General features: G+C 39.5%; 1 protein-coding gene across 3 annotated transcripts in view; it reads left to right on the forward strand.

The window, feature by feature from the left end:
• The window catches only part of alcama (activated leukocyte cell adhesion molecule a), a 103,788-nt gene that overhangs the window by 45,338 nt on the left and 36,097 nt on the right, over positions 1-22,353 (forward strand). For all 3 annotated transcript variants that reach the window (XM_049591226.1, XM_049591227.1, XM_049591225.1), the window contains exons 2-3: positions 16,338-16,444; positions 20,244-20,463. In XM_049591226.1, coding sequence (XP_049447183.1) covers positions 16,338-16,444; positions 20,244-20,463 — 327 coding nt within the window. The remainder of the gene's footprint in view (positions 1-16,337; positions 16,445-20,243; positions 20,464-22,353) is intronic.

Consider the following 22,353-nt stretch of genomic DNA (forward strand, 5'->3'; position numbering starts at 1 on the left):
CATGTTTAAAGCATGTGCTGGAATGCAGCAAAGTCAGTGTGTGTAAAATAGAGAAAAGATGTGAAACAAGTAAGGGCACAGAGCAGATGCAAGTGTATGGGGGGTGCTTGTTTGCCCTCTGAACAAACCCAAGTGAGTCTAGCATACAGGGCAGAATCAGCATCTGCCACACCCTGCAAGTTTTAAAACATCTTTTTTATTAGAAGTGTTTTATTAGAAGTGTCAGAGCAAAGGTTGCACCCCCACCTCCTGTGTTGTCGCTCTGTTGCTTCACGGGCAGCGAAACAAAGAAGTGCTAATACTATGTGGGACCTTGTCTGCATGCGTAATTGATCTTTGCAAAATGAGTAAAAATAGCAACAAAGGACTTGTGATTTTCCACAGGAGAACATTCAACCACATCTTAGAAAAATCTCTTCAGCTGTAGAAGATATACTGGTTGTTACAGCATTCACAAACATCTGAGGCTCCCTCATTTGTGTTCAAACCTCCTGCACGCATTTTTGGAGCGTAACAAAAGCTGTGATTAGCTCTGTGTGTGGTTACTGGGACAGGTTTCAGGATAGTGGTTTTTCAGCTCCCACTCAGAAACAGCTCAAAGGGAAAATCCACCCAAAAAGTTATCCCTCTGTTATTTCCGCAAACATTACAAACCACAAATATGACAGCATGTCCTGAAAGTAGAGTCCAAAATGCAAAGGGTGTGATCTGTGATGTTCCCTTGATCATGAACTGATATATTTTTCTGTTTATGAGAACCAAAATGAGAACGCCCTAATGCACAATCATGTAGTGTAAAATATTCAGATAGAAAAACATTGTGGGTACTGTTTATGTCTGCCAGCAGATTGTATTATTGATTGAAAAACATATTTTATATGTTTCTAGCACTTAGTTTAGCTATATGGAGGAAAATGTCAAATGTGGTGGGTGTAGTCTGCTAAAATGCTGAGCAGACCGACTTCTGCAGCATTTTATTGTGCCCAGTTACTGGCTAAGGCTTTGTGTTGCAGCTACTGAACATGATTAAAGGGATATTTGTGCCAAACAATTTTGCTGGACAGTGTAGATGAAGACAGAGTATTTACATGGCCTTACAGTCAATAATCTCCACGGTCACACACCGATTTCCCACAAAAGATTTAACTATCTTGGTAATGTACAAAATCATGGTTGATAGGAAAAGCTTTGGTAAATCATAGATTTGTTGTTGTGAGACAAACTGTCAGAGACCTTCGGAGGAAACATTGTCCGTCTGCCGACCAATCAAAATGGACAGTTTGGTATATCATATAAGGTGTTATAACTAATGATGGTTGGTAATGTGAGACCATGTAGGAGGTATATGTTGACACTTAAGTAGAGACTACCAACTTGAGCGTATTCCCTGTAGCTTCACCTCAGCCAGATACAGATGGTCCTGCTGGCAGATATTGACAAAGGCATTGATGTGCATATGGACTCTTGATTGCCGTTTATGCTGGTGACAAATTATCTGTTAAGTGCCAGCAACCTAATCCATTACTGACACTGACCCTAACAGATTGGTGTAGTTCACCAGGGGTGTAGTTTTACACTGAAGTGAGTAACCCTGCAGATGGTACAGGCAAGTCCTCTTTAAGTGCTGACATTGTATCCATCACTTACCTCTGAGAGTTATCCCAAATCCCTCAAGTTGTAACCCAGCATCCCTCAGAAGGAAATCTGCAAGCATCTCGAGGGAAAAGACGGGTAATCTAGAAATAAAAAATCAGATTACAGTTTTGAGTAAAAGATGATGGTCTTTATAGCTGTTAAAATAAGATTTATCTCACAATAATCTTGACAGCCAAGATCAAGGGTGAAAGTAGTCCAGTACATTGATGTAGGGTGGGGGAATATGGAGAGAATATAATATCACAATATTTTTGACCAAATACCATGATATCAATATTGCAGCGATATTGTAGGGTTGACTATTGGTGCAACTAAGTGTTTCTTATGCCAATAATACAACAGCAAGAACAGTCTGGTTAGTTCAGAAAATAACATAATTTTATTGTAATGCAGCCATTAAAAATTTAAGATCATATCTAGTCTAATGTCATGATATTGATATAAAATTGACACATTGTCACCACTACAAGTTAGTGCTGGTACGCAATATTGGGTCGAAACCCACAAACAACCTTTCATGATTTTATTTCCAATAACACATCTGCTCATTAAAGGCAAACATAGAAAAACAACAACAAAAATATTTCATCTCAAACACCATGTAAAAGAAATCATCCCTCACAGAGCTGGGAACAACAACACTAGTCAGTCAGTCAATTTTCTGTCAGTCCACAGCAACCTCCAATGCTCCAGAAATCCTCCACTTACTCACGTCTAGCTTCTTAAGCACCCATACTGGTGTCCGTAAGCTTGCACTTAATGGAACCAATGGTCTAACTGGACTCACCTTACCATACATATCTACTGCAATTTGTAGGCTATCTGGAGAACTGACAGCTTCCTCCAACAACTCTGTTTGCAGTGCCTGTAGATAGGTGTTGCTCCCCACTGTCTCTTGATGGCATCACCTAAGCACGACCTGGTGGGCAGCAACAGCATTCACTGTTCTTATTGAAAATCATTTTCCCCGGTGTGGACATATGACAGGAAGTTGAGGAAGTAGAATGCAAAGAACAATTACTGAAATGTTTTAGAAAAGGGGATTGATGTGGAAACTTAGAATATGGTGTTAAAGTTTGGAGAGCAATACCCCGGAGTAAGTTGAGGGCCAAAAGAAGGAGGCAGGAACTCAGCAAAAAGAAGTGGCAGCCACAGGACCCTCAGAAGCAAGCACAGGTGATTATGCTAGACTGACTGCTTACCTTTCTATATGGAAAGAAGAGTGTGGACACTGCATTTGAGTCTACTGCTAACCTGTTAAGGTCAGCATATTATTTGGCCAAGAGCAACAAGCCTTTCACAGACTTTGAGAATCTGATTGAACTTCAGCAAGACAATTCTGCTGATTTCTGTTGGGATTGAAGATGTTTTTATTCCATACACTGGCCATTTGACCTTGGTAAGAATCATTCATTTCACCCTCTCCTGCAGATCTTATCAACATGCCACACTGTGTCTTTCAGGAGTGGGGATGCATTTGAATTTTCGAAAGCAGTACGAAGTAGAATGTTAAAAAGAGAATTTAAGGGGTGGGATGGCGGTCTCCATTCAGAGTTGGCCTTAAGTTTGCCAGAAAAGCTTGAATTAAAATGTAAACTGCAGGATCAAACATCTCTCCTAGCTGACACAGTGCTAATGTGCTGGAGACTGCACTTAATCTGATCCGTGGATCATGCTGGAGCTAATTACCATCTGTTCACTTACACTTCCTGGCCCCAGAACACTGGCTTGTTTTCAATTACTGCTCCCGAAAGAAGATTACGGCTTTCATTTTTTTATTTTTGGCGACGAGGGTTGCATGGCTTCGTCTTCACCAGGTGAGGACCATTATGTGTGACTGCAGGAAGTGCCAGCCGCTTATTTTCCCCACTGTGTTGATGGTGGGGTCGAGGGCTCAGAGCAGAGATGCTGGATTGTTCAGCTACAGAGTCATTATTTAGGCTTTCTCTTCTGCTGTGCACAACACTGAAATTCCAGATTCAAGTAGGATCTTTTGCCTTGAAAGCCTTTTTCCTTGAAGCTCCGACACTTTCGACTTGTTTGGATATCCTGCAAAGTTTCTTCTAGTCATCATCTCTCCCGCACTCCTTTATTTCATAAGGAAATCCTTAATATTTCTTATTAGGCCCCTAATGTTTCAGGAAGTGTTTTATTCTTTCATCTTAAGACAGGGCCACAAATGCAAATGAGTTGTTCTCATTAAGTGAATGCTTCCGAAATGCCCCATTCATGTAGAGCTGCTCTTAAGTAGAGGCAGCTGCAGACCCAGGCCCAGGGTGAGACTGAGTGAGAAGGAGGCAGCTGCCCAGAGAGAGAGAGGCTTTGCCTGGTCAGGCTCCAAGATAATGTTACTGTCTGCCTTTTACTTAGCGGCGTAAAATTTACAGCTTACAATAACTTAATGCAACGACACAGTCTCTGGCTTTTGTTTGATATCTAGTGTTGGCAAAAAATGTCTGTCAAATTTTCATATTGAATAGCCAAATCTGTTGGATGCAGCCCTACGTACATTCATTGCATTTGTTTAGCGGGAACATAGTGGCAACTAAAACCCTTTCCCTGGCAGATGCTGTAATCTCATGCCATCACATACATGTATCCACATCCTGACATACAGTCCAAGCCACTACACTTTCTTAACACTGAGCTTTAAAGCTGTTTCTCACTGGTGCTAAAGATTTTGTCTTAGTTGACTGAGGATATCATTAGTCCAGAAACCTCTCTTTGGGCTTTGTCTAATTGGGCATTATGGATTTAAAGCATAAAACACTGATACTGGGGATGGCTGAGATAGCGATTAAAGGCTATCAGTCTTCCTGTTGATACATTCACCTATTGGAAACACAGTGATGCTGTCAGCTCCAGAAGCAATGAAGAGAAGCAAGACAGAGAGCTTGCTTGTTCGAAATGTATAGCTTGACATAATAACTGTATGATTGTATAATTAGTGTTGCCATGGGGATTGGTTCTACCTGTGGCTAAGACAGGGTTGTACAGTATGTTCTTATCAGTATTATGGATAGCTGTTTTACCTGTAATGGAGCCCACGTGAGATTCACTCTCGTGTCATGAAAACTGATTTTTAATGTCATACATGAAAGTCATGTAATTCTACAGCTGACCCAGGTCACATGCAAGAATTCAGTTTTTAAGATACTAAAGTGTTTTTGAGATAGTGGCAGATTAATATCAGTGTGACCAGATGGATTTAGCTGGATACAGTAGGAGGATAGGAGAATGAGCTGGCTTTCAGTTTTACTTTCACCATTTTCACTTTCCTTCAAAGCTCCTGAAAACACTGTTTCGAATATTAAGCATCTATCTATTAAATTAAATTGTTGTGACTGAATAAGCAACGATCAAACTTTCAGTTTGACAAAAAACATCCTTAGATGTTATTTATGTAGAGTCAAAAACTCAGTTAATTTGCTCTGTCATGACTGTGTGGGGGTGGTTTGATTAGTCTTGACTGCTGGCAACAGAGGCAAACCTCACAACTGTCAACACATTTTAAATTGAATGTTGCTGAACTCAGATTAGTGCAGGGAAGTACCAGGCATCACTTTTTCCAAGTCAGGAAGGACAAAAATATAAATGCAGAAATCTCTCATGAAACAAAACAAAACTCTTAGTATTCTACTTTGACAGAAAATTGCGAGTTCATTGAGGACCACATCTACACAATATTGTGATAAACTGATTGACAAAATAGGTTTTGAGATGACAGTGTAAGTACTGAACATACAGGACTCTTCAGGTGAATTTGTGTAGCAGTATTTTTTTTTTAAATTCCTGGACAAATCTTAAAGGTGCGCTCCACTGATTGCACACATCAGGTTCACTTAACTCAACATGAGGAGTACACAGAAAGCCTGTGTTGTGAACTAGGTTCGACAGATGTGGGCATTTTCCAGCCAGGAGGGTGTAATGAAAAAAAGGCTTTTGGTTGCATTATGGGGAGTGTAGGATCCAGTGTTTTTGGAACATGGTTCATTCATGGGACTAAAAGTTTGGATATTTCAATCATTGCTGTACAGTTTTTAAAGGAAGATTTTAAAAAGATTTTAAAAAATATTTCTGCAGCCAGGTATTGTATACAATGTGTTGTTGCTCTATACAACAGCAGTGCCATTACTCAGGACACATGTTAACATGAGGTGAGGAGGAGGTCTGAGGCTTGTCAAGGGGACGTCTGTGGTACATATCTGGCGACAGATATTGTGTGGGTGAAGTAAACATCTCCTCCTACTTGCGTGCGCCGGTGACACACACAGAGTCAACAGACAGCAGGATCACTGCTTTCCCCTCAACCAAGCTTCCATTTTTAGCCATACAGTCTGACTTTCTGTCTGCCTTTGATCACCGCCATGGCAGAAACCCTTTTGATGACTCATGCAGATAGGCATCCGTACAGAGGCAAAAACAATCTCTCTCTGGCTTCACTCACACACTCATACATATACTGTTTGATGGGTCATGTGGGATGGCCTGATGTGTGATCAGTAATTGGCCAGATTTAAGGTGTTCCTCCACATGTTGTGACATTCGGTATATTCTTTGGACTTTCTGTTGATTTAGTTTGAGCTTGTGAAAGTACTGGTCTTTGTCTGCTCAGCCATGGTGGCATTACTGCACACGCTAATACCACTCTTACTTTTATTTATTCCATACATTAAACCAGTGTTTCCCAGAGGGGGGTACCCAAGTACTGTGGGGGGGGGAGTAAGATTTTTTTAAATGTTCATTTAAAAAGTAGCAGTCTTGCATGATTCCTAAAATAATTATATCAATATATAGTGCAACATTATTGTACGTTATTGCACAAATGCACAGTATGTACATTATATATAATATATATATAATATATAATATGTTTGAGAACCACTGCATCACACAGCATGTTCTTGCTGTTTAAAGACATTTCCCAGGAAAGTACCTGCAGCTTTTAATCTTGCAATAATGGATTTTTCGGCCAGCTGGGGGGCAAGTGGAACAAATTGTAAACAAACATTGATATACCTTGTAAGCTGATATGGAGAACTTGTCAGCAAACAGTTATCTTTTACACATCCAGCTATTATGGAGCAACATAATCATTCATTTGGAGTCATGTTTGTGTCCACCTGATAAATGTGAGACCAATATCCACTCTCTTTTAGCTCTATTTTTGCTCTCCATTAACTCCAGAGGGAAATATCTGTCTCTTTAGCTGCTAAATTCACCACTGTGTTCACCAGCTAGTCTATTACTGTGTCTGTCTGATCAGTGGCTTTTTAGAGCTGCTGTGGCTGAAAACAACATGGGAGCGGTGAGAGTGAACCAAAATAGTAAAGTTGCTAGCTAGACAGCTTAACAATGAACTGAAACTTCCTGCAAAGCTCCGTGAAGCCGAGAGGAGCTGCAGATTCAAAACCTTTGACATTATCCTTTGATACTACAGTTGATCGATCTGTTAGTTATTTTCTTGAATAATATGTTAGTTGTTTGGTCTATGAAGTGTCAGAAAATGGTGAAAATTGTCGATCAGGGTTTCCCAAAGCCCAAAATGAGGTCCTCAAATGTCTTGTTTGGTCCACAACACAAAACATTCAGTTTACTGTCATAGAGGATGAAAGAAACCAGAAGATATTGACTTTTTTTCATATTATACAGACACAAACATTCACATTCTCTCTAAGATCTGCTTTACAGCAGACTGAGCTTCTTTTAGCTCATCTTGAAATCTATAACTATGTGGTCTGTCTGTGTGAGGATGATGGTCTCAATCATCTCTCATTAGCTTTAGTATGTGTTCCTCTTGCAGAGATAATGTAACTACATTTGCTCTGTGGCACTTATTTAATAATATAATATTTATCACGCTTCTTCCCTTAGCATATAGGTACACTGTAAATTTACACCATCTGGCACAAATACTGGATTCATAGAAATTGCACTTCTCTTTGAGAAGGGAACTGTCCACTCATCCTAGCCATCACAGCAATGTCAAGCTTTTCACATTATGCTCCAGAGTACAGACAAGTGGACAAGCTGTTATGCTAATGCATGTTTATCAACTCCTCGCCTGAACGAGCGCTTACCCTCTAACATTTCACATATCGGCGCAGCAGCAGACATGCAAATGTTTCCTCTGCTGTCCGCAGGCTTGATAGAGGCAGAGAAAAATGATAATGGTGGCATTTTATACCTGAATTCTCAGACACAGCATTAGGACAGCTTGATAAATGAGGCTGACTGTGTACACGTAATGTGCTGACATCTTTGTTCTTCCACCAGAAAAGGCCATGTGAAGGCCTGTGGGTAAAAAGACATGCTTAAACTCACATACATGCAAATAAAAAGCCACACCCTGCTGTGCTGCTGTCTGCTCGGCCATGATGTATCCTAAAAGAGAATTTTAATATTAGTAAGCGATTAATAGGTAAGACAAGTTTTTAAAAATGAAGTGTCCATCAAACTTAAGGTAAGCTTATTTTCCTAGTGAACAATAACATGCCTTGTCCCTCTTGTCATGTTTGGAGGCTGCAGTGCAGCACTTTATTAGCTCAGGCTAAAGGGAATTATGCTATGATTGTCTATGACACAAAAGCTTGCCGTGAGTCAAGTTGGATTACCTGCAGCCTGAACAAATAAAGGGATGCCACCTGTAACGACACAGTAGCCACAGCAGCTATGTCATGTTGCAGATTGTGTGTGTGTTTTTGTGTTTGTGTTCACCAGTGTGGCAGCGTATCCTGTGGCCTATGTTGCCTGTTTACATGTTGCAATTAAAAGAAGTAGTAGTTTCGTATTTTTTTTAGTACCTTTTTCCATTGCTTTAGAGTTTGCAGGTGTTGTTGTTGACTGAGCTGCATCACAATGACACACACACACATGCACACGCACACAAACACACACACACACACACACACACACACACACACACTTGACAAAGGACAGAGTGAGTTTGTCCCAAAGCCACGATACATACCTGCTCTGCAAAGGAGGAAGCTGAGTCTTGTTGTGTTTACTAGCGGCGTTGAAGGTGAAGAGGGATGTATCCGGCAGTTTATTGTTGCTTCACATTCTCACTCAGTGTTAAATCCACCATATTCCCTGGGCTTCATTGTTTTTTTTTGTTTGTTTGTTTTTTTCAGGAGGGAAGTGGTGGGGGGAGGGAGGTGCAATCACTTTTCCAGTTTGATTTGGAAGCTTTGCTTGACACAAGAAATCACATTTCACTGTGACAGCTGCAAGCTGGCATGGTTTGGGGCTCTATGCCGGTTTACGCACACCCACCCTCTGGATAATACTTTGACTTGCCAGTCGAGGCTGACTGGGATGAATTATTGCATGAGGAAGTCTTTATGCTCTTGTTAGAATCCATGTATCTTCTTCCCCTGTGTGCCTTATTCAGTCGATGCCTTTTCATGTCATGTTTCATGTCTACGCTCAGCAACATAAAAAGGCATCACTTGTGCTATTATTGTACTGGAGGCATTGTGGGAAATGTTCATTACTGGTTAAATTCAAGTCTTTATTTGTCGTGTGCACAACAATTACAAGAGCAGGCACTGGCAATGATATCCTTATGCTTGGCTTTCTCCAACAATGCTACTACAAAATGTATAGTAAAAATAAGAATTCATGACAAGTTTGTAAAACACAAAATAGTGCAGATCTTAAGATTGGAATAAATACAACATATGTAAGTAAAATAAAATAAAATAATGGATGGAATGGAATATATGTAGTATATGTATATGTAAACTGTGGTTTGCTCAGGCACAATAGGTAGTAGAGGTAGTATGAATGTAGTGTACAGCAGTAAAGAGGTAAACTGTACTGTGCGGTGTAAGTAAAGTGACGCAGTGGTGAGCTTGAGATCTCAAGACTTTTAACAGTCTTATGAGCTGTGGGACGAAGCTGTCCCTGACTCTGGTGGTGTGGGACCAGATGCTGCAGTACCAGGTCAAATCCTCACTGATATCAACCCAGAGGAACCTGAAGCTGCTGAATCTCTTTACCATACTGCTGTTGTTTGAGATGGTGTTCTTCTCCCTGTTGCTTTCTGTAGTCCACAATCAGCTCCTTAGTTTTGCTTTGAGGTCATTGTCCTGGTTGATATCAGCGCTCTGTTCTCCACTCTGTGGGCTGTCTCATCACCATCGGTGATTAGGCTGTTGATGGCGGTGTCTCAAGCAAATTTAATAATGGTGTTGGAGCTGTGGGTGGCCTTGCAGTCATGCATAAACAGGGAGTACAGGAGAGGGCTGAGCACACAGCCCTGAGGGACTCCGATGTTGAGAGTCAGTGTGGAGCATGTGGTGTTTGTCTCTGTATTGTCTCTTGGCACTGCTAATTGCTCTCCAGAGTGCATACCTGGATTTCTTGCGCTCATCTCTACAGTAATCCTCGGTGTGACATAATCAATGCATTGGTCGATGTAGCCAATGATTATATCACTGTATGTGTTCATGTTGTTGTCCTGAAACACATAGCCCTCTGTTGTGCTGAAGCAGTGACATGGAGCCAAGTCTGATTGGTCAGACCAGTGTTGAATGGTCTGTGACACTGGTAAGTCATGCTTGTTTTTCTGCCTATAGGCAGACAGAAGCACAATTATGATGTGAGAAATCCAACCAGCACTAAGGCTGTGTTGTGACAGTAATGTTAGTACCAGATTATTTCACTACTGGCTAAGGTGGTGGAGATTTAGTTTATACCAAGTGAAAATTCTGTATTATTTCGAGTAGGTTTTGTCAAGACTAGCTCAAGTAAGTGGTTAGTGTTTTGCCATGTGTTGGCCAAAACAAACTTAATTAAAAAAAAAAAAAAAAACAGCTCACATTGAAGCATGGTATTTTCATTTTGTAATGAACAGAATACACTTGCATACACATGCATATTAGCTCAAAAACATTAAATCAGTCAAAATACTGGAGGGCAAAAACATCTTTGCTTTTCATTATGGAATGACTGCTTTTTAGTCATTTAAAATCCACAGTCCCTTTGCTTTTCCTGTCTACATCTCCTTTACAGTTTGATTACACAGAGCGCTCAGAGGAGATGCAAGAGGGAAAAAACCCAGTTGGATGCATTTTAAATTATTGAAAAGTGCAAAAAGTTCATAAAAACATAAAAAGTACTAACTTTGCAGTGTCAGTTAAGGTGCTTCTCTGGTGAAGCCTGGATAAGGAGACCCTAGAAAGGCCTTTATTCGTCTCCCCTGGAACACATTGTTCCGCTGGTGGATAATCGTGAGATAAGAGCTATTGTGTTAGAGCTGCCGGAGCAAACAAAACCATGCCTTCAGGACAGAGAGAGAGTTGCAGGTTTCTGTTTGTGAAAGGCGGTTGCCAAACATGGTGGGAATAAGACGGAAAAATGTTAAAAATCCTAAGTAGCTTTGCAGCCAGACTGAGAGGAAACTCGTCAAAGTGCACATTAGACCAAGTGGTAGCGAACCCATCAGAAAGTTTGCAGAGTGGAAAAGAGTGCATCAGCTCTAATGGCCCTGTGATTTTAGGAATAGGAGAAGAGTGAAAATTGAGAAAAGTAAGTGGGTTAAGTGTTTTGCAGTAAACCAAAGACAACCTGCTGTGTATAACCACACTCCTACTTTCTCCAGCAACAGGGGGATCTAATAAAATGATTCCTGCAGAGTCATTAATCAGTGGCAGAGAGATTGACAGTACATTTGCTGTAGTAGTCTATGAACACCACCTGTGCATAATTAGTTGTTGAAATCTAATTAAACTATTGTGTTAGTAAGTTGTCAACAAAACTTTTTAATGGAGTTTTAAGGTGTTCGTTAGCATTGCAGGATGTATTTCACTTGGGGAAAGATGATTATGTACCTTTTGTCTTGTTCAGGCTGCAATACACATACCAGGAGGGCAAAACTCATAATATGAAACCCAGTGAGGTAGACCTCACAATTCTTCCATGCTCTCCCCTCTCTCCTATTTTCAGTTCTTAATCAGGGAGGCCAATTGCTACTACTCCCCTCTCGCCTGTGTGAACAGTACTCTGCTGTAGTGCAGCTTCTGGCTCCCAAAGATTGTCTTTTCTGCAGATACAGGATGACTTATAGGGTGAACCTGGAGAGATCAAAGAGGCAAACCTATTTATTTGGTGCATTTCCAGCCCCCATTTTCCATTTTCAATTTGTACATTAAAACACAACCTGAGTGGAAGCACCAAAGTTTTGAAGAAAAAACAAAACAAAACGTCAAAATATTGCAAAAAAGTTTTTACGCTCTGACGAGGTGAAAAAGTTGATGTATAAAAGTAAGTACTATGGAAACAGATTCAGCTAATAAATGATGACTTACAGTCATTATATACCATCATTGCATAGGCCGCTACAAGTTCTCTCTGTCATCTCTGGAGGCTTTAACAGCTTGTGTATGTACACAGAGCTGTTAGCAGAACTCTTCCAATAGCACCAAGCTGTAATATCATTTGTTCAGAACTCTCTTTTCCCATAATCCAGTGTCACTATTTCTGTACATCCCTTGTTATCTTGTAATTCTCATAACAGCAGTGGATGGAAACGTGCATATATTCGCATTTTCTTTTGCCAACATTATCAAAATATCTATTAAAGTTTGTGCTCCATGTGGTTGAAAATTCAACTATTGATGTCTGAGCATAAGAATAATAAAAGTGACCTATAACCTTGAAAAATATTAAGCACGTAGTTAAAAAAACATAAATACATTCAATACAAAACCTGAGCTACAGTTGGTTTAGGACAGAGTTATTGCAGTGTTGTAGCTCATTAAAACCTAAATGTGGGTGTCTCTAATGAAAGTGCTGTTGCCTTTATATATGCATGATATGAGGCACTGTAGACTGGAACAAATGTATTCTATGTATTAACTTGTAAAGCACTCAGTCATAAGGTTCATTTTCTGATCAAGTGATATCTAGGCTAAGCTGTATGCATGGTATATCGTATACATTTGATTAGTTCTTTATTGCCGATGATTTAATTCAGTCAGCAACATCTAAAAACAAACAGGGGTTTTGGGGTCTTACAGCTGTGATTTGCTTCCTCTGGCCAACTTTGCTCATGTCATTTGTTAAATTACACCATAAAGTCTTTTGCAATTGAAAATGTATATTCTCTGCAGAATTCTGGCAGGTTTAGACACACGTCTTTATCTTGCTTTGGAGTCGCTGCAAATGGTTATTTTTTCTCTTTTTGGCAAATGTCATTCACCGGCAAAATGTATTAGGTATACCTTTAGAAAATAAAAATGTCTTTGTATGCACACTTTTTAGCTACCTCTTTCTATTTTCTGTAAGTACCTGCAGCTGTCACCTTTGTACACATGCATAATCCAGTGATTATAAACTGGGCAGGGAAACAAACCGTCTCAGATCTCCTAAAATTAGAGAACTTTTTTGGGTACCATCATAGTTCTTTGCACTCTGGAATTTTCAGGCACACAGATTCTCATAATTGGCCATCCAGCTTAAATTCACAGAGACAGTTTGTTTACTTCACCATAGCAGTTGTTATGTGTTCAAAGATGATAAATTTAGCTGACTCTTTGAGCTGAATCCCCATGTGACTTGGGTCTTGCATTACCAGAGAAAACATGCAGTTTTTTTCACCACAGTCTCATTCATTAAACCATAACTAGCGTTGCACACTGTGTATGTGGTTGTTTGAATTTGAAAGCAGCTTTGTGCGTGATATCTTTGAAAAAAAAAAAAAATCTTTGTATTATTGGAAGTTTTCACAGCTGATGTATTTCTTGAGATGTTCAAACAACACTGGCTGTTCTCGTCTTGTGAATAAACAGAACCATAGGTCAAAACTGATTCTATCATAGTACTGTTTGATAAAATCTTGCAGGATAAGGAAGGCCATATGCTCACTTTCAGACAAAGGCTGACAGATTTCAAATATCATCACTGGTGAATGTTTGATATAATCATTGATTACTGCAGTAATCTGTGTTGGTGATTGGATGGACACTTCTTCACAGATGAGAAGGACCAACACAGCCTTTACAAGTTATGTTTTGAGAAAAAAATAGATGCAAGTATTTTTTGCATCAACACATATTTGTGTCTCACAGCCCCATTGCCAGAAGAAAATGTGGGCATTGTACAATTCTGCAAACCACTAACATTTGCACATTTCATAAGTACCATCAATGTTAAAGTGAGGTAGTGTAAGAGCTGACTGTCTTTTGGAGGCAAAGAGGATGATGACAGCGTGTCACCCAGGCAAGACAAAGCAGCAACCTCAAGGGCTGAAAAATGAAGCCAAAACAGAAGTGCCAAAACTTGCAGTTCTTGGAACAGCCACTTGAGGCTAGCTCCAGAAGTCAATCCCCCATAGGCCCCATGTTAAATGCCCAACTTTACAGCAGAAATAAACATGTTCACAGCCTGGTACAAAAAACAGTTTTGGTCTTCATAGCTAATTTCCCCCTTCATGGCAACTGTACAGGGAGTCAATTTTTATATAACTTACCTGTTTACATTTTATTAAGGCTTAAAGTTACGCATAATGAAGAGCAGTTGGCTTTGAGTGAGGGCTGTCTGCTGACAGTGTCCTCAGTTTCTCAGTCAGATCCACCCCTCGCTCCTCCACAGCACCAGCCTCTCATTCAAATATGGCCACTTTTGACTCCAAAAAACCAAGATGACAACGGCCAAAATGCTGAACTCGAGGCTTTGAAACAGGAGCCCACAAACATCCATTATTTTTCAGTCTGTGGGAGAGACACATGCCAAGCTGCAGACTAAACCTCTGTTAGAGATAAGCCAACAACAGAACTGGTTGGTTTTTAGTGAGTTACTGCTATGTTGCCAGCAACTTTTTAGCCTCCAGATATAGGTGTTTTTAGTGTCCTGTGGTTGTTCTTCCAGTGGGGAGAGTGACACAAAAAGCAGTTGAGACTCCTGCTTTTCCTGCCATGATAGTGCCACCAAAACTTGACCTTTTCTTTACCACAACCAAGTGGTTTTTGTGCCTAAACCCAACAATATGTTAACAACAACGTTGTTGAAATGTAAGGTTGCAACATAATTGCTATATAGTCATGTGCTAAAAATATCATATCCGTGGTTTGTGGAAGCGTATAGTTTGTTTTTGTTTTTGTTTTTTTGTTTTGTTTTTTTGCGATTGGGTTGGTGTTACATTATCATTGCTTTTCTTCACTTTAGGTGTCAGACCCAGTACAATAAAGAGATTATGTTCAAGGATAAGGAAGGAGTTTAAAGAGTCTGATGTTTTGATCTGAAGTGTTACAGCTGCAGCAAATTCAATAATGAGATGGCACTGTGGGGGAAATTGGCCCTGTTTATAAAATCTTAGTTTATATTGATATAGGAAGAAAATCACTGTGCTTTTTAGTTGAAGCAATTGTGTATTGTGTTTTGTTATTTGTGGGTTGTTTTTAATATTTTGCATGAACTCTAAAAAGAAAAGTGATACTGGTGATGTGTTCCAACTGCAGGTAAAGATTTAATATCAGTTAAAGTCATCTCAGAGCAGAAGAACTATGAAAAGATGACCAAGAGCTACGACTCGAGCAAAAGCAGCCGCTTCAGTCAGCAGCTGCACTTGTGCATTTTCTGGCCTCACCACTTTGGAATGACCAGAATCCAAGCCGCTTCTTGTTCTGCCTGTTTAGCTAAAAGCTCAAAGAGAAAGAGTTGGAGCGTGGAGACCTTAGTGTCACTCCACTCTGCTGTGACCTCCGTCCATCCATCTTCTCTCCACCTCTTTTCTCCCTCCTCCCACGTTGCACATGATTGGACTGTGCCACCATAGCAACCACTCCAGTGCTCCCTCACTTTGTGGTCGGAGGAAACCACTTCCTTGTGTTAAACACAGAGCACTGACCTTGACCCGCTGAGCCCGACCTCATCAACCTTAGTGGGAGGCATGCTTAAAATGCGATGTTGTGACATTTTGAGTGACAACATATTGTGGTGTAGCTTCATGATTCACTTTGCTTACACCCATCCATTACTAGACATTTATACTTGGGAGGAGCTGGCCAGTCTCACCACAGTCTCTCCCAGGGTGTCTGACACTCTTGGATCATAGTGATATGAGTGCCGTATTTTACTCTTCTGTTCTTCATGCCCTCACACTGATCAAAGCATCCAGATCAAGTGATCTAAGACATCAGGTTTCTCCTTTTCAGATAAAAGTGTGGATCCCGCAAGCACTTCCATATTTTTTTGTTGTTGCTGGATTTTCTATGATCTGATGCCCATCAGGCTCCCGACTGGCAGAACTCGGGACAAAAGCTACTGTTGTTGCACACCTGCGACTGAGTCAAGCAGTCAGGGTTGTTGCTCTTTTCAGTGGGGGGCAGCTATGTGTCAGGAGCTAGAGCAGGTTGTCCGCTAATGGGAAGATAGGCAGTTTAATCAGCAGTCCACAGTCCTCCAGTCCACATGTAGAAGTGTCCTTGGGCAAGATGCTAAACCCCAAATTACAGTGAATGTTTAACTGATGAGCAGGTGGCACCTTGTATGGTAGCCTCAGCCAGTGTATGAATGGATAAATGTGTTGCATGTAGTGTAAAAGTGCCAAGAGTGGTAGAGACTAGAAAGGTGCTATACAAATGAAATTCCATTTACAGTACCATTCAGTGGATCTTTTGGAAGTACAGTGTATTTCTTAAAATAGTAACATTCTGTTTCCTTTTGTGTTGCAGTGTGGGGTACAGACAGTGTGACTGGCTTGTATGGAGACACCGTTGTTATACCATGCAACGATGGAGCTCCAGCACCAGCTGATCTGATGTTCGTCAAGTGGAAATACGTAAGTAGATACTCTCATGTTGATAAAGTATTTGAGATTTACTGAACGTAGACTTTGCCAAGATATTCAATGACAGAAAAAAGTAAAAAAAAAAAAAAAAAAAAGACGACTGCATGTAATACCTTGTTTTATCTTTGGAGAAGAATTAAGAAGACTACAGCCCTTTTTTTTTACTTTTTACAGATATAGCATTTTAAATATTGTGTCATCTGAGAAATACTGTAGGACAACTACGGCTCCACCCAGTTTAGTTTTGGCAAGGTGCTTGAAACATCAGTAAGTCCAATCCGGTAGAAAAGATTTCCGCACACTTGGATCTATGCAGTTTTTCACTTTATCCTTGCTTCATCGGAGCATGAAGGTCTAATAGACGACAGACATGCTCCGATGAAGGTCTAATAGACCGAAAGCTCAAGAATTAAGTGAAACGCTGCATAGATCTAAATGTGTGGAAATCTTTTCTACCAGTTATCTCATATGAGAAATACTGAAATACACAAAACATCACCACACAATGGAATGGGAAGAAATATGTATGTTAAATACACCTACGTCATTTTTAGAGTTTTAGTCAGAATCATTGAAATATGACATGTGAAAAAAGTTAAAAACAAAACAAAACAAAACAGGTAAGTAGGTAGAAGCATATTTTTGAGTGTTTAAAATAATTCATTGTGGTCATCACAAAACATTTGTTGTAGCTTATGACCCTCAGTGAAGAGTCTACTGTAGACTCGCAAGTCAGTCTTTAGATGCTTTGCTTAACTAAAGACCGATGTCTTTCTCCCTGATTTTGTGTTTAGATGGGCGGATTCAATTTCAGAGTTTAAAAAAACTCCCTACGTTGCAGAACCAATAGTAAATCCACAGGGCGGTCCTTCAGTGGCTTGCTGAACTCTTGTACTTGTAAACATAGTCCTACTGCGTTAGAAGTTTCAAACAAAGTCGCTGTAAGTCCTTCATTTCCACAATCTTGTGGACTGAGCACACGTTTGATAAAACGGAGGTAAATCTCTTGGCATTCATTCTCAAGCTCGGATGAGAAAAGGGGGAGCGCACATTTCTGGGAGGGCGTGTCCTTTTCAAAAATGCAAGCGGCGTTGCTTTGTTGCCGGCCGTTTTCTCCGGTGTGTTAAACACACTTTAGAAAGGAGTGTCCCCAGACTATCAGAAGGCGGAGATCTCTGATTGTCCGGTGGCGAGACTACTTCTACTGAGGTTTTTGAATGAAGCTTCAAATGTCTGTTGATTAATTTTATGTCATCACCCTAAAAAAAATAAAAATAAAAATCCTCGTACAAAATCTTCAACTTGAATAAAATGATCCATTGGCTGAAATGTTGTTGATGTTGGAGCTGAAATTGATTTTTTGTTATTGTGGTTACATAAATGTAATTTATGGAGCTGTTGGAGGCCCCATTAATACAGGTCAATACAGATTTTGACAGCAGTGAAAATGTTTTTAAAAGCTAAACACCAACAGACATGAATTAAAGCAGAAATTCTGATTTGGCAGAGCCAGATCTTTATCTTGTTATTTTTTAAAATATGTTTTTTGTGCCATGGGAGCTTTCTGACATCAAATGACTAGAGTTTCGTTATTAATTCAGTTTATTTAATTTCATTTTACAAAAGGTACCTCAGACATGTTTCATATAAAGCAGGTCTAGACCATACTCTTTAATTGACAGAGACCCAACAATGCAATAGGCCTACACAAAATACAATGTATTGTATGTATTGTATGCCATGATAAGTAAGTGAGTTAAACAAGATAATTGCTGACATTTTCCTCATCATCCAGCTTTCAATATCCTCTATAAACTGGATGGGATAACATATTTAGTGGAACGTTTGCCCAGGAGTAGAAGCTTTTTTGAGTGAAACATATGTACAATACATGGTCTATTTGATACAAGAAGATGGACTTCTGCCAGTCGGTACTTGAGTGCTTTGGTGTGAACACTGCAAGACAGAAGAAATGTGCTGTACTCAGTTGCCTTTTGAGACAAAACAAGACATATGAAGATATCAGATTGGACTCTGGGCAGTTGTGACTGACATATTTGACATTTCATAGTGCAAATGAGTAATTGTTTAATCAAAAAGATAATCTACAATATTAAAGATAATGAAAAGACTCATCAGTTGCAGCCCTGAATGTATTCTCCTAGTAAATCCAGCCTATAATCAGTTCTTTTGAACTCAGGGGACATTCAAGTAGTGTCTGTTTTTGATCAAAAATGTGGAAATTAAATGCAGAATCTGTGGTGGAGTGAAAGTGCAGAGGTATGTCTTAAATGTTTTATGTGCCCGAAACATCTCCTCAAGGCTGCTTGCTGTATGCAGGAGTTCTGTTGTCCTAGCAAACTGTGTATCACTGTGCCAATACACCTACAGTTATGCTACACTAACTACGCTGACTGTGTAAACATAACCTTACAGTATAGATACAATTGGTATTTATGGTAAGACCCACAAAAGGTCACATCCTTTTACGCCGAGGAGGAAAAACAAAACATTCGTCTTCTTGCTGAAGAGTTGCGGTGTGCCTTTCTACATGTCAAATAAACTTAAAAATCCAGAGTTAAAGGGTATTTTTCAACCTGGAGCCCTTTTTTCCAATGTTTGTGTGTCTAGGTGACTAATGGGAACAACAATTTTTGAAATTGGTTGCAATACAAACACTCAGGGCATGTTTTTACCATCAATTTATGTCCACTAAAAGTGCTTGTTTTTACCATTGACAGGCTCAGATTATTCTAAGTGTCTGATGAGATTATTGGAAGAATCCCTACAGAGACAGACCTTTGTGTTAAAGAGTAAAATCATTTTTGTTTAACCAGAAACAGCCTGAAATTGCCATTATCGAAACCAACAGATTCCATTTAAATACAGGTTTGGTCAAAATAAACCCATAACTCACTCGGTTAGGTGTGAAAATATGCTGGCTCTATACACGCTAAAATTACTGTTTCTTTAAAAAGAGTCTGATGGGCTTGGCGATGGGGATTTCGGGGCTATTTCTGGTTTATCTGGATCTGGATCTTGTGCTTTATCCAGACATTGTTAGATTGTTTAGCCACTGGTAAGAAGCTGTGAGCCTCCGAGGACCTGTAGTTCTTAAGGTCACAAATCCTTGTGTGGTAAGGTCATAGCACATAGCACATGTCGAAGCATAGGCTAATGGTGTTGTGTAATGCTAGTGCTGCTATACTGTCTCGAAACGTGTATCGAACTCACTAAAATAATATGTTTGTCTATTACATCATAGCATACGTGGCTGAAGGGTACTGATTTGATGGTATCTGTCATATCTGTGGTAAAAGTGTCTCTTATGTGAGTTGAAAAATGCGCTTTCCCAGGATTTACAGGCTTGGGGACTGTTTTCCCCCTCGCCAACTCTGCCCACACTACACCTCCTGACTATGACTAGACACCAGGTGTGTCTATGAGAGAGTGAGTTATATGAAAGTATGAGAGTGATTCCCTGTTTAGTTCCCATCCTTCTTATGAGTGCAGGTGCTGGAAAAGTGCTAGAGATGCATGTGCAATTTGAGGGAGGAACTTCAAGAGATGACTTGGACAACAGTTTAAAAGCTTTGGTCCCTAATAAAACATCTAGAAAAATGGATTTAGTTATCTATATCATATCATCATTGTCTAAAATTATGGGTAAATAAGGATCATCATAATCTGTAGGGTAAATAAACAGTAACAGTGAGATAAATTGCGATCTATTGTTCTAATTCTACTACTCTACAAAACCACCAAACCTTTCTGTCCTCTGTCTCTTCAGGAAAAAGATGATGGCACTCCTGGCGATCTGTTGATCAAGCAGGCCCGCAGCGACCAGGCCACAGTTCAGGCTACAGACGATTATGCCCAGCGAGTCAGCATCGATGACAAGTTAAGCCTGCTCATCAGTCAGGCCTCACTCAGAGACCAAAAGACCTTCACCTGCATGGTGGTGTCAGGCTCCAACCTCATGGAGTACCCTGTCACTGTCACCATTCACAGTAAGCTGAATATTGACACAAAACACTAACCATTTTTTATCCTCACAACTACACTGTTTAGATCATCTTAAATAAGCTTTCATTTTAAGCACCTGTGTCTCAACATCGGTATATAATCACTCCACTTAGCAACGGGGTAACATCTGCATTTGTATACTGTAATTCTTATTCTTATTGTGACCTCGTGTTTTTTTCTTCTCCCTCTGTTGGTTTCATCTCTTTGACTTTTAAGTTCAGTGCAATTATTGACCTTTTGCATAAAAGTCACAATGGCAGTCTGATGAGGTCAAAATTGTGACATTTCTGTTTCACTTCAACACTGCATGCGTCTGAAGTGAATGCTGACAGATTCATGTAAAGACTGCAACAGTATTATTTATCAGTGTCTATGCTTAAAGGAAATAAATCAGTTTAGTAAAGTGAAAAACTGCAAATGAGGCAATTTGCATTGTTGAGGAGATTTTTTCCCTTTTACATAAATATATCAAAAAAGGTAAAACAAAAAACAAACATTTGAACAGTCACAATAATAATCGCAGCAGCACAGCTCTCTTTTTTTACTTTCACTCTTGCCCACTGCAGAGATGAAATCCCTCAAAAACTCTTAAGGGAATGGAATAAGAGTCCAGCTTAATGACTTGTCATATTATGTGTCCAGTATTATGAAACAAGCAGTAGAATTCTTTATCAATGATAAAATTAATGAAAAAATATGTTAGAAGTTTCAATGTGAGAAACAGGGTGTGGCCGTTCCTCACCCTCACAATGGTCATTTATTTTTAGGCTTTCAACTGCAAAATATGTTTTAAAATCAGAAGAGCTATATCATATTGATATATATTTTTATGTAGAGAGCTCAGTGATTTATTCACTTTAAACCGACATCACAATGTAATGGAACATGATTTTCAAATTGCGAAAGCTGTGATTTAAAAAAGTTTTTAATGTGACGTAGTGTAACTAGCCAGAGGTTTGGAAACACCACATCCTGTTGGCTCCACACACGTTGCCCAACATTCCATGTGACATGTTTGAACAAGAGTAGATTAAAAAAAATTTTTTTTCTTTAATTACTGTTCATGTACGACATTATTATAAGAGCAGTGTGTTCCCCTTTGGGGAATGTTTCAGTACATAGTGTGTTGTTGAGCGAGACAGAGAGTGACGCTGGCTGCGCTGAGAGCAGACAAGTATGATCGATTGGAACAGAGGAGAAATAGTAATAAGGTGTTGAGATTTGATATTTCCACACTTAAGTTAGTGTGATTTGTCACTGTAACTGACTTGGGATCAGTAAAGTTCATATTTCATGTTCATAGTGTTCACACCTGGCCTGTTGTTCTGCAGTGATTTGTTCTTGTTTCAGATTTTATTTAAATCATGATGGTTATATTACAGTACATGTTAACAAGCTTGAAGATACAGTTATAATATTCTACTGTGGCTATCTTTCACAACTGTTCCTGAATATATTGATTGATGTGAAACATTGTAGTGTAGAAATACATTTGCAGTGCTCCTCTGTCTGCTGGAACGCAAATACTGGCCCAGAAATACTCTGATATTTATTCAGTGCACTCTGCAAAATTAACTTGTGCACATATTTAGTCCTTTTAGAAAAAAATAAATTAATGCAGACTGATCTGTTTTTAAATTCTGTGAATATTGTCACATTACAAGCTACTTTGGTGATATTTCCAGGAAGTCTCTGGTATAAACAGAAAATCATTAGCACTGAAACAAAAACAATTACATTTGTTAAGCTTATTCAGAGATATGTTTGTGACATTTGGAGGCAGTTTTCCTCACAAACAGATTGGTTTAAATAACATTAAAGCTCAGTGTTATCCACTGTGAATCTGTCACTTTTGTTTCCTTCTGTGCTTTAGG

Source organism: Epinephelus fuscoguttatus, linkage group LG12 (genome assembly GCF_011397635.1).
Source record: "Epinephelus fuscoguttatus linkage group LG12, E.fuscoguttatus.final_Chr_v1".
NCBI classification, from domain to species: Eukaryota; Metazoa; Chordata; class Actinopteri; order Perciformes; family Serranidae; genus Epinephelus; species Epinephelus fuscoguttatus.